The following is a 19752-nucleotide window of genomic DNA, read 5'->3' on the forward strand; positions in this document are numbered from 1 at the left end:
AGAGATAGAGACTGCAGCAGGATTGGCCAGTTCCTTGCATATTTTAAAGAGTTCTGTCGAGTTGCTAGTTGCCGCAGAGACACGGGCTTGGATGTGAGCTCTCTTCTTGATGAGGGCAGAGAGCCGGTATTGCCTTTGGAGCAGGCGGCAGGCCAGTTTGCCAGAGAATGTACCAGAAGCAAGCCATTTCCTCTCAGCCACCTTGCAGTTGCGTTTGAGGGTGACGAGGTCTGAGTCGTACCAGGAGTTGCACTTGGCTTTGGGCTTCAGGCGGATCCTCATGACGGGGACAAGAACATCGAGAGTATCAGATATAGCAGAGTGGAGCATGGAAAGGGTTGTGTCAGGGTGTATGTCAGCCAAAGAGGGAGGGGGTGAGAAAGTGGTGGCGAAAGCCTCAACTGACACACGCTTCATGGGTCGGATGACCGAGAAGGTGGGTGGCAGTGCTGGAGTTGGCTTAGTCTGAGGGGCAGAGAGGGTGAGCTGGGAGGAAAGGAGAAAGTGATCACTCCAGCAGAGAGGAGTTGTGAGAGGGGTAGAAAAGGGAAGGTCTGAGGAGATCAGACAGAACATCCAGAGTGTGCCCTGCAGAGTGAGTCAGGCCAGAGGGGAGACTATAGAGAGAGAATCGCAAAGGTCGCGAAAGAGTCCAGATGAAGGACAGGAAGTATCCAGGTGGATGTTGAAGTCTCCAAGAAGGAGGAGTTGAGTGGTCGAGACCAGGAGGGAAGAGGAGAGGTCTGCCCAATCAGAGAGGAAGGAGGAGGTCTGACCAAGTGGTGGATAGATAATAGCCACAGTAAGCTAATGGCTAGGAGAGAGAGAGAGCCTGCAGATGAGGCATTTGAAAGAGGAGTAGGCCTGCGTAGGAATGACAGAGGCAGGAATCCACTCAGGGAAGATCAGGGCAACACCCCCTCTGGGACGGTTCGATCTGGGCACGGAGAGGATTTTGTAGCCATCAGGGAGGAGAGTGTCAAAGCTTGTGACAGAGCTGGCCATGAACCATGACACTGTTCACCTCCTTTCAGCATAATAGAGGGAGGCATTCAGATTTTGTGCGTCTGTGGACCCCTCTCCTGGCCCAAAGACTGAACTAAGTGAAGCTGAAAAAGTAGCATCTGTAATGAGAAGGAGCACCACACTGAAAGCCGTGCCGCCAGCGCAGGAACCCAGGGGGATTAGTGATGCTTCCCTTGAATTGGCCAATTTCTGGGTCATACTAGTTTTCTGAGCCATACCGGCTCATATAGCTTCGAAATTGGCCAATGGAGGAGTGCCACGTCACTCCCCTGGGATATGTTTTCTTCACTTGTAGTTTTTCAGAGACAAATACATAGTCCAGTGTGGAGAAGGCATTACCACGGGACCACGTTAGATTCGAAGGGCAGTCACCTTCAGCAGAGCCAATTAGCATGAAGAGGCCCCACGAATTTAGAAACTCTGACCACTGTCTCCCGGCCTTGGAGGTTTTTACCCATTTTGATACGTTCTTCGTGTCTTGAGTCATAATGCATTGCGTATTCAGATCACCGCCCAAGATCACACTGTCATCACCATGGAACAACGCAATTTTCTCCAACACCATTGACAGCGACCGATGGAATTGACCAAGGCTACATTGCGCTGGGTTCCAATAAATATTCACTACTACAAGGGAAGGAAGATCATGGACAGACTGTAGTTCAATTTCACATGCCAGGATTCCTCCCTTTCCATTGTGCAGAAGTGTGACATTTTTGCTAAATAAGTTGTTAATTCCAAGCAACAATCCCCCTGATGGTCGACCTTCAGATTTTTGGCTTGCCGGGGTTGTGAATATTGCGAACCCTTCTATTTCTATTGGGTGTGTGTGCCAGGTCTCCTGGAGTAGGATAGCATCAGAATTTAAAAAGAGATCTTTCTTTCTGCTGCTCGCAGTAAAGGTCTTTGGGCCGCGGGTGTTACAGCTTGTAATAGTAATTTAATTATGCCTAAAGACTCTGCTGAGTCAACCCCAGCTTTAGTAGTACTTGTGAGAGGATCTCTGGGAGTGCTGCTAAAGTGCTAGCCTTATTTTCTTCCGAGTTACCCCGAGATGGCACCACTGGCTCCTGATTTGAGATTCCCACAGCTTTCACGCTTTCTCCTTCAGTGGTAGACATCTCGCTGTTTTGACCCATTTGTACTTCCCCAGGGTTCTTCTCAAGAATCAGGCTGTTTTTTTCCAGCTCTTTTTTGTTACTTTTAATGGCTTTCCACGCTTTTTGTGATGCAAAACTCACCTCTACTATGTTCATCACCTGTCTGCTCGGAAACCTTACATATTCTATGTCCTCTGAGCCAAACAGGTAGAGGTTGGGAACTCTTGACACAGTCCAAGATAGCACTTCTGCAAAGTGATGCATGTTTTGGTATTTTATTTAGCGCTTTTAGCCAATGTTTTGGGACAGCATATTCTTGGATTTCCAAGTCTTCTTCCAGGACTTGTTCATGGGTGTTCGCCTCTACATATACTGTTATTTTGAGGTCTTCTGTTTATGTCAGTTACTTATGTCAGTTTCTTAGTCTTACCCTGACCATTTTTGATTTCAACCATCAGTGATGTACTTGACTTGTGCTTTTTTTGGTGTCTCGTTTTAAAAAGATTGATGCGATTTTTAACCTTTCTTTTGTTGAACCCTGACTTTTTTTTAGGAAGATTTCTGTTCTCCTTCCCCAAAAATATTGAGGCCCAAGGTGGGCCTTTCAATGATGGGCAGATTAGAATTGATTTTTTCCCTCTATTCTCTTCTCCACTCCCGGTTGAGCTTTTGGTTCTCAAGGCTCCTGCAGATAAAGGTTGGCGTAAAACTTCTTGTTGATCCAAAGGATGTGTCTGAAGGCCAACGTTAGCCCTCGAAATCTTTGCTTTAGTCGGGCTGCACATGTCAGATTCCAAGATGGCTTTCTGCTTCCCTTCGGTCTGTTTTTTTTTTCTTTCGGCATCACAAAAGGGTTTCCCACTTTTTTTTTCTGGGAACCTTTCGTGTTTCCATTTGTTATGTCCAGTAGATGCGAGTCATTTCCTAGCATATCTTTCTGGGAGGTATTTTTCAAGTCTTTGATTGTAGAAGGGTCTTCATTATTAAGCTGTTTCGTTTTTAGGGCACCAGGCTTGACTTCTCTTTTTTTTTGCTTTTGCAAGATAACTGGGAATGCCATTGTGCTGATTTTCTGTCTCATTTCTTTTTTTTTTTGCCTTTCCTTCGTCCCTTTGACAATTGTTTGCCAGGTACCAGCCGTTTACCAAAACTACCATCCTGAGGGCTTGACACATTCTCCTGAATATTTATGGGGGGCTCAATTTCTACCAAGCCTTCTGAACTCCTCCCAAACTGACTCCGAGAGGGGAGTATCGTCAAACTGATTGTTTGTCCCCTCTCGCTCTGGCTTGCCACAGATCCAGTTTCTGTATTCCTTTCAATCTTCACTAGGTGTAAGATTTCTTCAAGCAAACATTTGTGTTTTTCTTCTTCCTCTTTTCTTTGTCAATGACCTTTCTAGGGCTGAGAGGTCCAATCCTTGTCTCGCTAGCTCCACTCTCAGCTGTACTAATGCCGGAATAATGGTTGTGTTAATTGATGAGGTCAACCCCACTACTGTGGAGTCCAAACTAGTTAGATCTTTAGTTATTTCCATCAGGATACCTGATTGAAGTTGAACTTCCAGTGTCAATTGCTCAAAGACAGACACCAATGAACTTAATACGAAATTCAAAGCACCCAGTGCAGCTGCACTTGGCTGTTTTGGAGATTCTTCTCCTATTGTATTTTTTGGTTCCTTGGCTGCTTGACATGGAACTTTTTTCCCCTTTGTAATTTTGTAAAGGAGCTTCCTCTTCTGGCGCCTCCTCTACATTTGGTATATCCCTTTCAGGCACTGCAATTTTTTGTACAGGCGTTTGTGGGGGAGGGTCTACTATGGATGAACAGTCATTTGTCATTTCCTAAAAATTCTGTACCGTTTCAACATGTACCATCTCCATTAACACAACGTTTTTTCTTGCCAAAGTGTTCGTCGATTTTCCTTTGGATCTTACTTGTGGTGGTAGTGTATTCCAAATCCTTTCTCCACGACTGTACCGTGTCAGAGGGGGTACTACTAAAACAACACGACAGTCAAACCACACTGCCGTGAAGGACGCTTAGCCGCTGCTACCAACTGTCAAGTGTCAAATGTATAGCAGTGGGCAGGGCACGACAGCTGTACGTTGCAAGATCAAGCTACCGAGCTAGAAACGCCCAGCCACTTCCAGCCTCACAGCAAAGTACGCAGGGAAGAAGAAACCAGGCTATACCAGGCTATACAAAATGCTCAGGTATGACAATGCATTACTTACCGTAAAAGCATTTCTGATGGTTGTATCTGCTTAGATTCACATGCTGTGCATAGTCCAACATCCAGTGGTCACTGCGGAGTATTGCATTTTGTTTTTCGTAGTCGAAAAGGGGACGTTGACAAGGTGCGTCTGTAACACTATCCCTATAGTGACGTGCGTTGTACCCACAATCCCTCACACGTCGAGGTCCCTCTGTTTGTATTTTTTCTGCCCCGAGGGAACCTTCTATACGTGAGTGAGTAGAGAAAAGAGAGAGAGATGTAGAAAGGTGTCTATGTTCCTTCCATCCGAGCGGGGAGGAAGGGTAGGCGCATGTGAATCTAAGCAGATACAACCATCAGAAATGCTTTTACGGTAAGTAATGCATTGTCTTCTGATGTTTGTTAATCTGCTTAGAATCACATGCTGTGCATAGACTAGCGAGCAGTAACTGGAGTTGGCGGTGGGTTATGAGAAGGAACAGTAGAGAAAAGATGCCAATACTACCTGTCCCACCTGGGAGTCAGATCTAGAGTGTGCATCTAGACAGTAGTGTTTTGTAAAGGCGTTCACAGAACTCCAGGTTGCCGCTTTGCAGATGGACTCAAGGGGAACATTTTCAATGAATGCTATGGATGCCCCAGTGCCTCGAGTAGAATGTGCTCTTGGCTTGAAGGGTAGTTCTCTCTTAGCAAGAGTGTAACAGAGAGTGATGCATTGAACAATCCATCTAGCTATAGTGGATTTTGAAACTGCATCTCCTTTTCTTCCTGCTGCCACCGAGACAAAGAACCGATTAGTTTTTCTCAGTGGTCTGGTTCTTTCCATGTAGAACATGACAGCTCTGCGCACATCAAGTGCATGCAGACTTTTTTCTCCCGAATTGGAAGGGTTTTGAAAGAACGTTGGTAGTTCTATTGACTGGTTTACATGGAATTTTGCGATGAATTTCGGTGCAAACCTTGGGTGCGTGCATAGAACCACTTTATCTTTGTGAACTGCTACAAAGGGGTCTAAAACAGAAAAAGCCTGTAGTTCGCTTACTCTCCTAATGGAGGTGATAGCTGTAAGGAAAGCAGTCTTAAGAGTGAGGTCTTTAAGAGTTGCTTTGTGCATGGGTTCAAAGGGTGAGCCGATGAGTCTGGTAAGTACCACATTCAGGTCCCAGCCGGGACCTGGGTTTGCTATCGGAGGGTGTATTCTCTTTACCCCCTCCATGAAGGCTTTGATAACTGGGACTTTCCACCACAACACTTTAAGCTGGGAAGTGGTGTATGCAGAAAGTGCCGCTAGGTGGACTTTAATGGAATTGAACACTAGGCCTGAGTCCAGTAAATGGATCAGGTACAGGACAATGTGCGTGGGGGAGCAGTCAACTGGGTCGATGCTTCTTCTTCTACACCAAATGACAAATCTCTTCCATTTGCTAGAATAACAGTGACGAGTGTTAGGCTTTCTAGCCTCCCTGAGGATGTCCATGCATCTCTGCGGGAGTTGTAAGTGTCCAAATTCTATGATCTCAGGAGCCAGGCTGCTAAGTTCATGGTCTGAGGGCATGGATGCAGTGTCCTGCCCTTGTCCTGTGACAGCATGTTGTGCGGGCAGGGAAGTTTCACTGGGGGAGATAGAGACATCTCCATCAAGTGAGCGAACCATGGCTGCCGGGCCCACGTAGGGGCCACTAGTATCATGGTAACTTGTTCCTGGTGCATCTTGTGCACAATCTTGTTGAGAGGGGGAGTCGGGGAAAGGCGTAAGCAAGTTTCCCTGACCATGAAATCGATAGACCGTTCCCCTTGGATTGGTTCTGGGGGTACCTGGAGGCGTAATCGTGGCATTGTGAGTTCTCCAGAGTTGCAAACAGGTCTATTTCTGGGAATCCCCATTGTGTGAAGACGTCGAAGACGATGTCTTTGTGCAACTGCCATTCGTACTCTGAGGGCAGAGGGAAGTCTCTGCTGAGTTCGTCTGCTAGCAGATTGAGTTCCCCTGGTACATGTTGCGACAGTAGGAACATGTGTTTGAGAGCCCACTTCCAGATATTCTGGGACAGCTTGGACAGTCCTGGAGAGTGGGTGCCCCCTTGCTTGAGGTAGTACATGGCTGTGGTGCTGTCCGTAAGGACATCACTGTCTTCCCTTGTAGGTGTTCCTGGAAGGCTTTTAGTGCCTTGAACACGGCCAGTAGCTCCAGTAGGTTTATGTGCTTGGATGCTACGCTCGGAGTCCACACTCTGTGAGCAGTCTGATGGGATAGGTGAGCCCCCCCATCCTGTGAGGGATGCGTCTGTGGTTAGAGTGGCTTCCACTGCGGGTGTGGCAAAGGGTTTCCCTCTTACCAGGTTTTCCTTTGTCCACCACCGTAGCGAGAGAACCAAGGCCTGCGAGACCACCACTAGATCGTCCCATTGTCCGCTGGCCTGACACCACTGGCTGTTGAGCCACTCTTGCATTGGGCGCATGCGCAGGCGCGCGTGAGTTACCAAATACATGACGCCATCATTCCTAGCAAGCGCATAGCTTTGCGCACTGTCACCTCCCGACCTGCCACATATTGGGGGATCTGAAACAGCATGTTTTGGACCCTCTCATTGGAGGGGAAGACGAGGCCGTCCTTTGTTCGAATTAGAGCCCCTAGGAATTGTTTGACTTGGCTGGGGTCTAAGCTGGACTTCTTCTCGCTGATGGAGAAGCCCAGTTGGAACAAAAGGTCTACAGTCTTTTGGGTGTTTGAGAAGCATGTCTCGTAAGAATCCCCTGTTATGAGCCAGTCATCGAGGTAAGGGTATACTGGGATGGATAACCTGCGCAGGTGGGCCGCTGCCACTGCCAGTACTTTCATGAATACCCTTGGTGCAGATGCTATGCCGAAGGGTAGCACCCTGAACTGGTAGCGTTTGCCCTCTATCATGAACCTGAGGTATTTTCTGTGCGCTGGCAACATTAAAATATGAAAGTATGCATCTTTCATGTCCAGTGTTGTCATGTAATCTCCCTGTGATAGCAGTGGGATCACTTCCTGTAAGGTCACCATACGAAACTTTTGGGGTTTGACAAACTTGTTCACTGGGCGCAGATCTAATACAGGGCGCATGGTTAGATCCTTTTTGGGTACAAGGAAGTACACTAAATAAATACCTTCCGTTACCTGAGATAGAGGCAAGACCTCTATAGCTCCTTTTTCCAGTAGCTGGTCCACTTCTTGGAGAAGGATGGCGAGGTGTTCTGGTGTCATGCGTCGTCCCCTCAGGGGTCTGTATGTTGGGGAACTGTTGAACTCTATACAGTAGCCACGGGCTACGGTGGATAGTACAAAGCGGTCTGATGTTATTCCCTCCCATGCTGGAAGAAAGGATGTTAACCGGCCCCCGACCTGCGATGCATGGGAGGGGACCCGAATCTTCGCGTCACTTGGTGTTGTTGGTGGCTTGGGAGCCTCTAGGGGTGGAACCCCGGCCTCTCCCCTTGCCACGGCGTTGACCTCTCTGATTGTACTGGCCAATATTACTTTGGTAGTTGTTGGCAGAATATTGAAGTTGTTGATTCTGTTGCTGGCGTTGGCCACGAAAAGAACGCTTGTTGCCAAATCCCCACCTGTTAGGGGGCTTTGAGATTTGGTCCAAGGTCTTTATGGTATCAAATTCTTTTTTCGCATTTTCCAGTGCATCGTCCACTGCCTTTCCAAAGAGGTTAGACTCTTCAATAGGCTTGTTAATGAGCGCCGCTTGCGTTTCCGCCTTAAACCCAGAATTGCAAAGCCAGATGTGGCGCTTCAGCAGAATTCCCTGTACCAAAGAGCGGCCAGCTGTTTCCGCTGCATCGAGGGTATTCTTAATGATGCATTGGTTGAACAGAGACCCTTCATTAACAGTAGCCAGCAATCTAGTTTTTAGGGGTTCAGGGACTTCCTCGATGTCCTGCTTAAGCTTTCCCCATTGCGCATCAGCGTAGCTTGCCAGCAATGTGTTATTATTGGCAATTCTAGTTGAGAATGCTGCCAAGGTGGTAGTTCTTTTGGCTAGGGCATAAAGCTTTTTCTCCTCTTTATCCGGGGGGTGCCTCGCTGGTAGACAGTGGAACCCCAGCCCTTTTCCTAGTGTTAGTCACCACTAAGGAGTCCGGGATTGAGTGACACTTAATATATAGTGGGTCTGATTGAGAGGGCGAGAACAATTTTTCGATTCTTGGTATAACCCCTCTTACTAGTGCAGGGGTGGCCAGTGAAGGGTTGATTGGAACTGTTTGGCTGGTGGGGGGTTTTTCTTTGATAATCCTTTCCACGAAGTCAGTGTCTGGGGTGACCTCCCCAGTTTCGACGTCAAAATGTGCTGCTGCCTTCCTCAGCAGCACGTTAAAGGTGGGCTGATCGTCAACAGGTGAAGGGTTTCTAACTGGTGTGGTCTGAGGAGACCTGATGTCTATAATATCTGGCTCTGTAGACCATGATGGTGACTGCCAGGGATTTGGGTCACCTTCACCTGGGTCTTCTTCGTACCCTTCCTCACTTATGTTAGTGTCCTCATGAAAGCCTTCTCCCTCTTGTGGGTTTTCATCATTAATGAACTCCTCTCCTTCCTGGAAGTGGGTGTCCTCTTCGGTGAGGTCGTAAGAGTTCATATCCTCCTGAAAGGGGTTATAGAACAACTTTGGGTATTTAGCCCTTGGACTTTCTAGGAGTATCTCGTAGGTCTTTTAGGTGTCCTATTTTCTGGAATGGCCATGAATCTGTCTAACTTGTCCATACAGGACTGGAACTTCTCTAAGGTCCACTGAGGTAGGCCAGAGCGGTCTGGAAGTGAAAAAGGAGTTTCTTCTCCTTGTATTCGCCTAGATCTGTCCCATAGCATCGAAGATAAGGTGCCTTCGCCTTCTGAGAAGTGTTCTGGCAGGCTAGGGCTTTCCGTCGACGGTGGGAGCTGTCCCAGCCTACTTTCCGGCGCCTTCGGCATTTCTTTGGCTTTGTGCGCGGTTTTTGGCGTGTCACTTGTCCGTCTCTGGCCGTCCTTCGAAGATATACGCGCAAGGCTTTCGGCGATCATTCTGTCTGCCGAGGGATCGCTCGCCGTCGCGCTAGGTACCGTTGAGTCTTTACTGGCAACGTGCGCACTCTTACGAGGCGCGTCGCCGCCTGAGGGTTTGGGGTTAGCGCCCTTATTTCCAGAGTGCCCGGTCGCCTGTCGCGGGAGCGGTGGCGGGGAGGGCTGGCGACCCGTATGGTCAGCGGAAGACGCCGGTGGGCCCGGCCCCTCCGTTGGCGCTATGGCTGCCTTCGTCTTCGACGAATGCGTGCCGTGGGGTATGTGTTTATGAGATTTCTTGTGTGCGTCCTTGTCGCCGGGGTGTTCATCCCCATAAACTGGCCGTGAGCCGGGCTTGTCGGGGCCGGGGACGGATGAAGAGGAGCGAGAATGCTCCCTCGAGAGGTCTACAACCTCCGTTACAGAGGCCATGTAATCATTGTCCTCGTCACATTCGGCGGCAGCGGGCGAGGAATTTGACCTAGACATGGCATAGGCCGCCCACCTTTTGACCCTGAGGTCCTTTATCGTTTTGGGCTTAAGTAACTTACAGGCCGCACAGCTGTCCTCCTTGTGATCGAGGGGCAAGCAACGGTTGCACCGTTTGTGCTTGTCCTTCCAGGTATTTTTGCCTTTGCAAAGTGGGCAAAACCTAAAGGGCGTCCTTTCCATAGCTGAAGGCAAGAAGTGTGATTACGACCTCGAAAGAGAGGGAGGGGAAAGAGAAAGGCATTCTCGGTGTTAGATATTAATAATAATAAACGACCAAGGGTCGAAGAAATGATTTTGCAATGTCTCTCGAAGGAGCTCCGCATAGAGGCGACCAATAACTGGGCGGAAAAAAACAATCTGAGGGACCTCGACGCGTGAGGGATTGTGGGTACAACGCATGTCACTATAGGGATAGTGTTACAGATACGCCTTGTCGACGTCCCCTTTTCGACTACGAAAAACAAAATGCAATACTCCGCAGTGACCACTGGATGTCGGAATATGCACTGCATGTGATTCTAAGCAGATTAACAAACATCAGAAGCTTATTTACCCACCCCCCCAGGTGATTAATTCCTGCTTATAGTATGCCCGGCAGTATGCCCGGCAGCACAGCAGTTCAATACAGCCCAATCCAGCACAGTATTAGCACTGCACTAGCAGCACTAGCACAGACAAACCAGTGGGATAAAACCAGGTGGACAAGGTGGGAAACAAGGTACAAAACAAGGCAGCACGCCTTTCACAGCCTCTTCCTGAAGATTAGATGTAGTTTCACTCTAGTCCACCCAGCACCTCGGGGGTAGAAAGTTAAATATGTTGGTGTCCAAAGGCGAAAAGGCCGCTGATCAGGCAAATCCGGCAGCTTGCCCGAACCACTCAGCTTCTGCTTCCGCCCCGCACCTTCAACGGCTCCTCTCCCGGTGCCGAGCTCCCGGTGCGTCTCAAACGCCTCAAGCACCTCAAACGTACCAAGCTCTTCGTAGGCTCTCCGGGTCCTGGAGCTCTGGAGCTGGACTCCCGACCAGCTCCCTGAGCTTACCCGAGTGGGGGAATCAGGGTGGATCAGGTAACTTTATGAACCGTGGTTCGCTTGTTTTTTTTTCCCGGACGCTGCTTCGCTTTGCCGGCTTCAAGGGCCCGAGTAAAAGACCCTACAAACTACTCACTGCACACAGACTCAAGCCGCACCTTGCGTATGCCGTACGTTTCTCAGACAAAGAGAGGCTGCTTCCGAGACTGACTGATCATATAATGAAGGTCATTGGTCTAGGAGTTCATTATTTTTGTAAAAACGTGAGGAGCTGAATTGACACCAAAAGGTAGAACCCTGTATTGAAAATGTGTGCTCTTAACAGTTGTGGATGTCAACTGGTACACGTAAATTAGCATCCTTCAGTCCCAGGGAGCACATCCAAGCTCCCAAGCGGGGAGACACTGCACTCTGAACCAGCAGCACCAACTTGAATTTTCCCAGGGGTAGGTATGAGTTCGCGAAGGACAAGTCTAGCACTGCTTGGAGGCCGGCTCAATTGTTTTTTGATCTGTAAAAATCCTGAAGTAAAAACCAGTGCCCCTGTGCAAAAGGGAACTAGTTCCACCGCCTGGTTGTGTAATTTCCCTGAGTAGTGTTGGAGAGCCTGTCTTCAGCAGTGGAGGAGATACAGGTGGCTAGCAGGAGACTGGTACACTAAACCCCATTGAAACCACTGAAAGTAGTCAAGTGTCTAGAAACAGATGGCACCATTCCAACAAATGCTGAATCAGTCTGCCCCCTATCAGAGAACTGTGGACCTTGGTGCCAACTTCTTTGGTTTTTTGAGTCCGACGCTGGTGAAGAGATGGTGACGAGAAACATTTGTTTGGGGTTGTAAACCACTGCTTATTCATACTGGGGGACCGCTCTGGTTGTCACCCAGTACGAATAAGCAGAAGTGGTTTACAACCCCAAACAAATGTTTCTCGTCACCATGTCTTCACCAGCGTCGGACTCAAAAAACCAAAGAAGTTGGCACCAAGGTGCAACAAGATTGACCTCTGTGGTCGTCTGGCCATCCTTTCTTGAAACCCAGTAAGGACACCAAATGATCTTGATCTCGAATAATAACTGGTTTGATGCTGACTGAAAGGCTTTACAGCAGGTTTAGACAGTATTGCTAGTGACTTAACAGTTTGCAGCTAGCCTTTTTATTTGCTAATTTCTCATCCCTCAAATGGTAAATGCAGAATACGATCCTGTATGTCCATAGTGAATTTGGCAGCATGCATCCATGCACCACGCCACATATATCTGCCCCAATGGCAATGCTATTGGCTGTGAGCCGCTGAATACTCAATGTCAGAAAATTGGTGGGGGCATGTTTGAGTGGTGGCAGACATCACTTTAAGGGCATCAAGCCCTGGCATTGCAGCTCCGGGAGGCCATGAACTACATTACTCAGGTGCCCCTGGGATGGCGTGGCTCTGCGCATACAGCACAGCCGCTGCGCATTTAAGCCACTGCCTGGTCATACCAGGTGTGGATTATTGGGAATCACAGCACAGGCGGATGCAGCATTGTGGCGAGGCAGACAGGTTAGGCAGCTGCAAGTACCAGAGAAGAGAGCGAGGACCTGGGCCATGTGGCAGTGACAACCGGAAACTCTGGTGCATTACGACATTCTACACATCGTCAGAGCAGCCTTACGGGGCTTCCGGACTAAGTTAACTACTCACACCGCATTAAATCATTGTATTTCGTGATTTTCCCATTTCAATAACGCATGTGTGGCAAATGGCTACATGTGGTTGACTTACATTGCTTGTGTTCACTTACGGATCATGAAATTGCACATTTCTTCGGACTTAATGGTTAAGAACTGCACAAAGTAACATGTGTAGTTTAACACGTTGCTAAGTTACAGCGTGTGGTAGTTAACACGCAAACATACAGCATGGGCACAGTTAGGGCAGGTTGCGTTTGCTTGCAATATGTTATATGTCTCTTCATGCACCACTTTGCCTATCAGGCCATGAGTCATGTGAAATCATTTGGGGAAAAACCCCGGTTGTTTGTTCCATTACACTTGCCATGTCCATTTATTTTGGTTCAATTCACCCTCATGTGCTCATCATGCTTGGTGTCTCAGTCTAGTTAAGGTCTATTGTTCATGTTGTATGGGAAATGCATGTTAGATTATGATTACAGGTATGCAAGGTTATGCTGCAGGCAGGTTAGGCAACAAATAGGTTATGTCAGGTTAAGATATGTATTACATGGTATCAAGGTGTGTTTTTCCCTCCCTAAACTCCCCCTATCGAACCAATCTTGTTACCCTAACCCTCTTTCCGGATTTTCCTAACTCTCCCTCATCCCTCTCCCCCCCCCCATTGGTTGCCACGTGGTAGCCTGTACTTATAATATCAGGAACACGTGCCAACCATGGATGAGGTATGGGGAGGTTCTATCCCATTTGGCTTCTGTGGTTCGAGAAAGGGTGTCAATACTCTCCCTTTTATGGTCTTGACGCTCAAGGAGATCTTAAGCTATCATTTTGCCACAGAAAGCTCTGCTTTGGAAGCTGCTTGTTGGTGTGGAGGTAGGTTAGGCAAACATGTGCTATCTCCCACCATAGGAGAATAACATCAGCATTGACCAGTCTTGGATGTAAGCCTCTTTCAAATAGACTTTTCATCCACAAACCTCCAAAACTCTGTCCTCCTTAAAAACGAACGAGGTTGAGGAAGAAGCTGCCGAAATTTCTGCTGCTGCAGCAGGCATTTAATAAAGAGATCCTGCTGCCACTATCAAAGCGTGTGGCTGTGGGTAAGAGGACAGGAGCACAGACTCTCCCCCCCGCCCACTGCCGCTCTGTAGCTGGCATGCAGCCACATAGACTGGTAGCGCATAGTGAGGGTTCCTGCCCAGAGGAGGACTGGTACATTTTAGCCTGGGTGGCAAGTATAATTTTCTAGCCCACAGTGCTGTGGCCCAAGCCCACAATGCAGCCGCCCCAACGTCCAGAACAAGTAAACCAAATACCAACCTCTCCTCCACCCACACATTCTCAAGTAGACATTATTGACATTACTTTCCTTTTAAGCAACACAACTTTCAGTTATGTTTGTGGTTTTACATACCAAACATAATTAAATGATTTTACCAGGATAACACAATTTGGTGAAATTGGAAAACTGATATTTGAGCCCAGGTTTCCTTGAATTAATGTTTGCGATTTGACAGCAAGCTACATCTCCTCCCTTCCATCCAATTCCATCTTTAGTTTTAGACCAATATAAAGAGGTGGGAAGAGCTAGAGAATTCGCTGGTAGAGACCAGCCATAGCTGAGTCAGGTGGTCTGGCTTCAGTCTAGGAGCCAAATAGCAGCTGTCACAGCAGAAGACCCATTCCTGGCTTCTTGCCTATCGACAACACAAACCAATTACTGGGTCTTTGGCTACTTTGATGAATCGTGGGATTCAGTCACTTCTCCCCAGGGGGAGAGCCTTTCCCTGTGAGGCTAGGGAGGTGAGTCCGCTATGAAATACCCTTCCTAGAGGTAGAGCCAAGCAGGACCTCACCGGAAGAGACTCTACCCTTGGGGACAAGGACTCCCGTTTCGAGGAGGAACTCCATAAGTTACTCACTCAAAACTCACTATCAACAGCTACAACAGTAAGAAGACAAGAAGAACGAGCTACTGATTGTTACTCTGGTATAGAACCATTGTTTCATCATGAGGAGCAGTACTCGTGTAATACTGAGAAGAAGAAGAGTGCCAGAGTAATACAGAAAACTCAGGCAACAAAGAGGAAGGACTATGAGGCTCTGCTGGGGAAGACCCAGCACCCCGTCATAAAAGCAGAAAGAGGAGTCCTATCGGAGAGAGAAGCCCGGGAGCTTCAAGTCCGCTATGCAGCGAGAGCTGATAGAGACCAGGACGCACAGTGTTTGAATATGGATGAAGGCTGGCGTGTTAAGCTGACAAGAGAAGAGCTGGAAGCAGGAGAAGCTGGGGAAAGGGAACTCCAATGAAGATACCGATACTTAAGTGGTGGCATGACCAAGAACCGGTGGACTGAAGCCCTGCAATGATGTTGAGACCACAGAACCGCTCGCATCACTGAGCGGACATCGAGAAAGAGAAGCTCAACGTCAACCTGACGACGCAAGAGAAGCTTCCCGTCCTGAGTGCAGGCCGGTGACGCTAACCCCAGTGCAAAGAGGTAACTGGGAAAGCGGGAGACCTGGGAGGGATAACTAGTATAACGAATGCATGAATCATACTAATCTCTGTGAAAACGTACTAATGGATAAGATTACGAATTACTATGTCAACCCTGATACAAGTATCGATAAGGATAAGGCCCTAAAGAATCAACGGAATTGTTACTGGAACATTTATACTCATCCCAGTAAGAGTAAAGAGTGGAAACCAAGTGAGCATCAATACTGGAAACACAGAAAAGTGAGAATCCATTTGAGAGAGTTTCTAACTGGCCCAGCCAGGGGAAAGAGTGGACATTGTGTCAAGAGAAAGTAAGAAATCTAATCAATCAAGTGAGCGAACAGAGCCATCTCAGAAGAGGAAAGCAAGGTGTCAAGGACACGAAAGAGAATCTGAAGAGCCCTATTTCGGGAACTGTACGAACTGGCAAAAGTAGTTGCTAAAAACTACTTGCAAATAAGTTACTAATGTGAGTGTGTTAAACAGACCACAGGAGAAGGAAGGCATTCTGCTGTGCTTTAGTTCCTTTTGATAGTGGTAAGGACAGAATAGCTTAGTTTTGGACAGAGGATAGATCTTCCTTTTGGACTCACTGACGAGTACCCTAGTTAGTTTTGGGTTAGGTAGGGAAAACCCATAGTTTAGGGACAGTTACGAGTGTGCATCATTTTATTTAATCAATAAAATACTTGAAAACGGAAGATATCAGTCTCTATCCTTCTGACCCGCCACACTACCCACAACTGAAGACCCTCACTAGGCATCCTGCTTACCCACCAGTAGATGATATATAAATAGTTCATATTATATTTTAGTATGGACTAACACTGTGGATTATAAAGCCATGGGATGTTCTCTGCAGATAGTTAAGAATAATAAGGCAAAGTAATTAAAAGTTATGTGCTCAGGATTATTTAACTTTTCAAGTGTGGCTGAAGGGCAATGATACTACAACCCAAAGTCCATGGAGAAGCCTTTTAGCGTATCCCAACAATAAAGTGAAAACCATAATGGAAGGTCTGTCTAGGAGAGGGGAAAATGCTGATATCCCTGTTGAGGACCCTGCATACATCAAAAGGCAGACTATAGCTACACCACAATGCTCGCCCATGATGGGTAGGTACAAGTGATGGGTTAAACACAATGGTTTTCACAATGGAAATTGTAATAGAAAATTGGACTGCAGTGATAAAAATAAAAGTTGACTAGAATTTCTGGTAAAGGGACAAGTTTTAGCATCTTGAGGGGGGGGCAGGGGTGGGAAGAAAAAAAAAATAATACTCTACACAAGTTCAACAATACAATAAGAGCAGATAATCCTTAAGGGTTTTCTGGATTCCAGAGGAGCCCGACTTAAGACAGAGTGCTCCAGTTTGCTTCCGGGACCTTTCAGGCGATAGCAAACAAGTAGAGAAGGATAAACAGAATTCTAGAGGAGAATAACAATCCATTTAGCTGGTCTAAACATGAGTTTTAAAGCTGTAGCACTCAAATAAATCCTTAAATCTCATTCTCACAGGGACCAAAGCTTTACCAACCTCATCCTGGATACAATACAGTAACGTAACCCTCTTCTTCCCACAGGAAACCGCCATTACAGATACATGTCCAGGCTTTGGTCTAATATGTTAATCAAGACAAAGGCAGTCCAGACTTTTTGAGAACCAGTTGAAGCAGATAAGGGGCAGGCCTGTTTTGTGTTTAGATTGCTGGCTATACTGTGATATACAACGTTTAAATTCTGGTTCAAGAATGGTTTGAGTATTCCAACAGAATGGTGGTATAACAAGAGGCCTATTGGAAATGATTAGGAAATAAATATATGCCCCAACCCCTCCTTCCACGGGGACATTTCACAGAGTATACATTAAATTACTCTGGGTTGTGAAGTGACGTCCGTGTTTGTGTTTAATATAGAGCCTTTGGTTTGAAATGCACTATCCTTAAAAAAAGCAAACAAGAAAAACATGTATACTCTACTTACTTTGAAAAGGGTGTAAACCATTTCTTTGAATTTTTGAACAGTCGTTCCTCTGGTTGGTTTTTCAAAGAGAACCATCTCTTTTCTAGGTTCTACTTCAGATCCAAAATCCAGATGAAGTACTTCTTCCATTTGGCATTTTATCACACCTTGTTGATTGCCCCAGAACCCTAAATACATCTAGAAGAGGAAAACAAGAAGATTGCTTACAGACATCAAATAGTACCAACTGTACAGTTCAACATGCGTTTGTAGAACTATTGCAACTGTTTGAAAGTTCTGTTGACATCTTATCCGTTGATCCCGCAATAGAATGTTTTAACCCCTAAGCAGCGCACACTATCATGCTCTGCATATTTTCCCTCTCTCTGTATTCTAGCACTTTTTTCTTAGTGCATTCCATTCCTTTGTAGCTAGGTTTGCAATTCATAAATCCCATATATATGGGATACATTACTCACTGTAATTGTATTTCTGGTGCTTGTATCTGCTTAGATTCACATGCTCTGCATAGTTCAACATCTAGTGAAAGTCGCTGAGTATTGCAAGATTTGTTATTGAAACTCGAAAACGGACAAGGATGGGGCTTGTTAGTAATACTATCCCTAGTGTGACATGCACTGCACACATGGTCCTTCACGTGTCTTGGTCCCTCAGATTCTTTCTGAAATGAGGTTGGATGAAGTATACCATGAGTACAGATGTGCTAAAGCAAATCAGTGATAACCTAGAAAACTTCTATGCGCCTTCTACTCCAGTAGGATAGGAAGGGTGGGCGCATGTGAATGAAAACAGATACAAGCACCAGAAATACGATAACAGTGAGTAATGTATCCTTCTGGAGCTTGTGGATCTGCTTCGATCACATGCTCTGCATAGATTGGCGAGCACTGTCTGGAGAAGGGGGTGGGAAGTGAGTAGGTACAACGGCAAAGAGATGTTTTAGGACCGCTTGTCCCACCTGTGAATCTGCTTTAGAGTGTGTCTCAATGCAGTAATGTTGTGTGAACGTATAGATGGAACTCCATGTGGCAGCTTTGCAAATGGCCTCTAGAGGGACATTTGCAATGAAAGCCAAGGTAGCTCCTGTACCTCTGGTAGAGTGAGCCCTGAGGGTGAAAGGTAAGACTTTCTTGGATCGGAAATAGCAGAGCTGTATTCATTTGACTATCCATCTGGAGCTAGCGTTCTTTGATATGCGATGGCCTTCTCTTCCACGTTCTATGGAAACAAAGAGTTGGTCTGTTTTCCTTAGAAGATTAGTTTTGTTCACACAGTACAAGACCGCCATACGTACATCCAGTGTATGGAGGCTTCTTTATGCTGAGTTAGATGGATTTTGAAAGAAGTTAGGAAGTTCTATGGATCGATTTACATGGGACTTTGAAATGAATTCAGGTAAGAGCCTAGGATGCGTTCTGAGGAAAACCTTGTCCTTGTGTATAACGAAAAAAAGGGTCTTCTATGGACAAAGCCTGTAGCTCACGGACTCGTCTTATGGAGGGGATAGCTACTAGGAATGCCGTTTTTTAAGTTAGGTGTTTTAGGTTGGCTTTGTGCATAGGCTCAAAGGGTGGACCCATGAGCTTGGGGGATGGTTGGAAATTGGGGGGTTTAGCCTCTTCACCCCTTCCATGAATACCTTAATGACAGGGACTTTCCACCAGGACAACTTGTTCTGTGAAGTGGTGTAAGCTGACAGGGCCGACAGGCGCTCTTTGATGGAATTAAATACTAGGCCGGAGTCTAGTAGGTAAAGCATGTAGTGTAGAATGTTAGCTGGAGAACATTCTGTTGGGTTTAGTGTATGTGACGTGCACCATATCACAAATCCCTTCCACTTATTAAAATAACAGGGTCTGGTGTTGGGTTTTTGTGCCTCTTTTAGGATATCCAAACACCTTTGTGGAAGATTTAAATGGCCAAACTCTAGGACTTCAGGAGCCAAGCTGCCAAGTTCATATACTGAGGGCACGGGTGGAGGGATTCTCCCTTGTGTTGTGTAAGCATCTTGTACGGGCACGGTAGCTTGACTGGGTCGCACATCGCCAGTTTGAGCAAATGTGGAAACCAAGGTTGTCTCGCCCACATTGGAGCAACCAAGATAAAAGTTACTTGTTCCTGGTGCATCTTGTGCACTATCCTGCTGAGGAGTGGTGTCAGGGGGGAAAGAGTAAGCAAATTTCCCTGACCAGTTCATCCACAGAGCGTTCCCCTTGGACCCTGGTTGGGGATACCTGGGTGCGAAGTCTGGGCATTGTGCGTTTAGGCTTGTGGCGAAACCCGCTGTGAGAATATTCCATCTAGGATATCTGTCGAATTGCCACTCATGTTCTGTTGGTAGAAGGTATCGGCTTAGAGTATCTGCCAGAGAATGGAGTTCCCCTGGAACATGTTGAGATGTTAGGAACATGTTCCACTTGAGTGCCTGCTTCCATATTCTTTTGGATAGCTTGGAGAGACTTCGAGAGTGTGTCTGCTTGCTTGTTCAGGTAGAACATGGCAGTGGTCCTGTCTGTGAGGACTTGCACTGTTTGACCTGTGAGATGTTGCTGAAAGGCTTTAAAGAGCCTTGAGGACTGGCAATAGTTCCAGGAAGTTGATGTCTGGTGGAGGAAGTGAGCCCCCCCCCCCCAACCGGCGAGCGAGGAGTCTGTAGGCAGTATCGCTTGTGCTCGTGAGGGTTTTCCCTTTAGTAGGTTGTCCCTTCAC

The 19752-nt window shown here is 46.9% G+C and overlaps 1 protein-coding gene across 7 annotated transcripts in view; it reads right to left on the minus strand.

Annotated features, from left to right (window-relative positions):
- Positions 1-19752, minus strand: part of DIPK1A (divergent protein kinase domain 1A) — an 844817-nt gene that overhangs the window by 133413 nt on the left and 691652 nt on the right. For all 7 annotated transcript variants that reach the window (XM_069641811.1, XM_069641810.1, XM_069641812.1 and 4 more), the window contains one exon: positions 17044-17220. In XM_069641811.1, coding sequence (XP_069497912.1) covers positions 17044-17220 — 177 coding nt within the window. The remainder of the gene's footprint in view (positions 1-17043; positions 17221-19752) is intronic.

The sequence above is a fragment of the Ambystoma mexicanum genome, chromosome 1q, assembly GCF_040938575.1.
Source record: "Ambystoma mexicanum isolate Mex_15411 chromosome 1q, UKY_AmexF1_1, whole genome shotgun sequence".
In the NCBI taxonomy this organism is placed as follows: Eukaryota; Metazoa; Chordata; class Amphibia; order Caudata; family Ambystomatidae; genus Ambystoma; species Ambystoma mexicanum.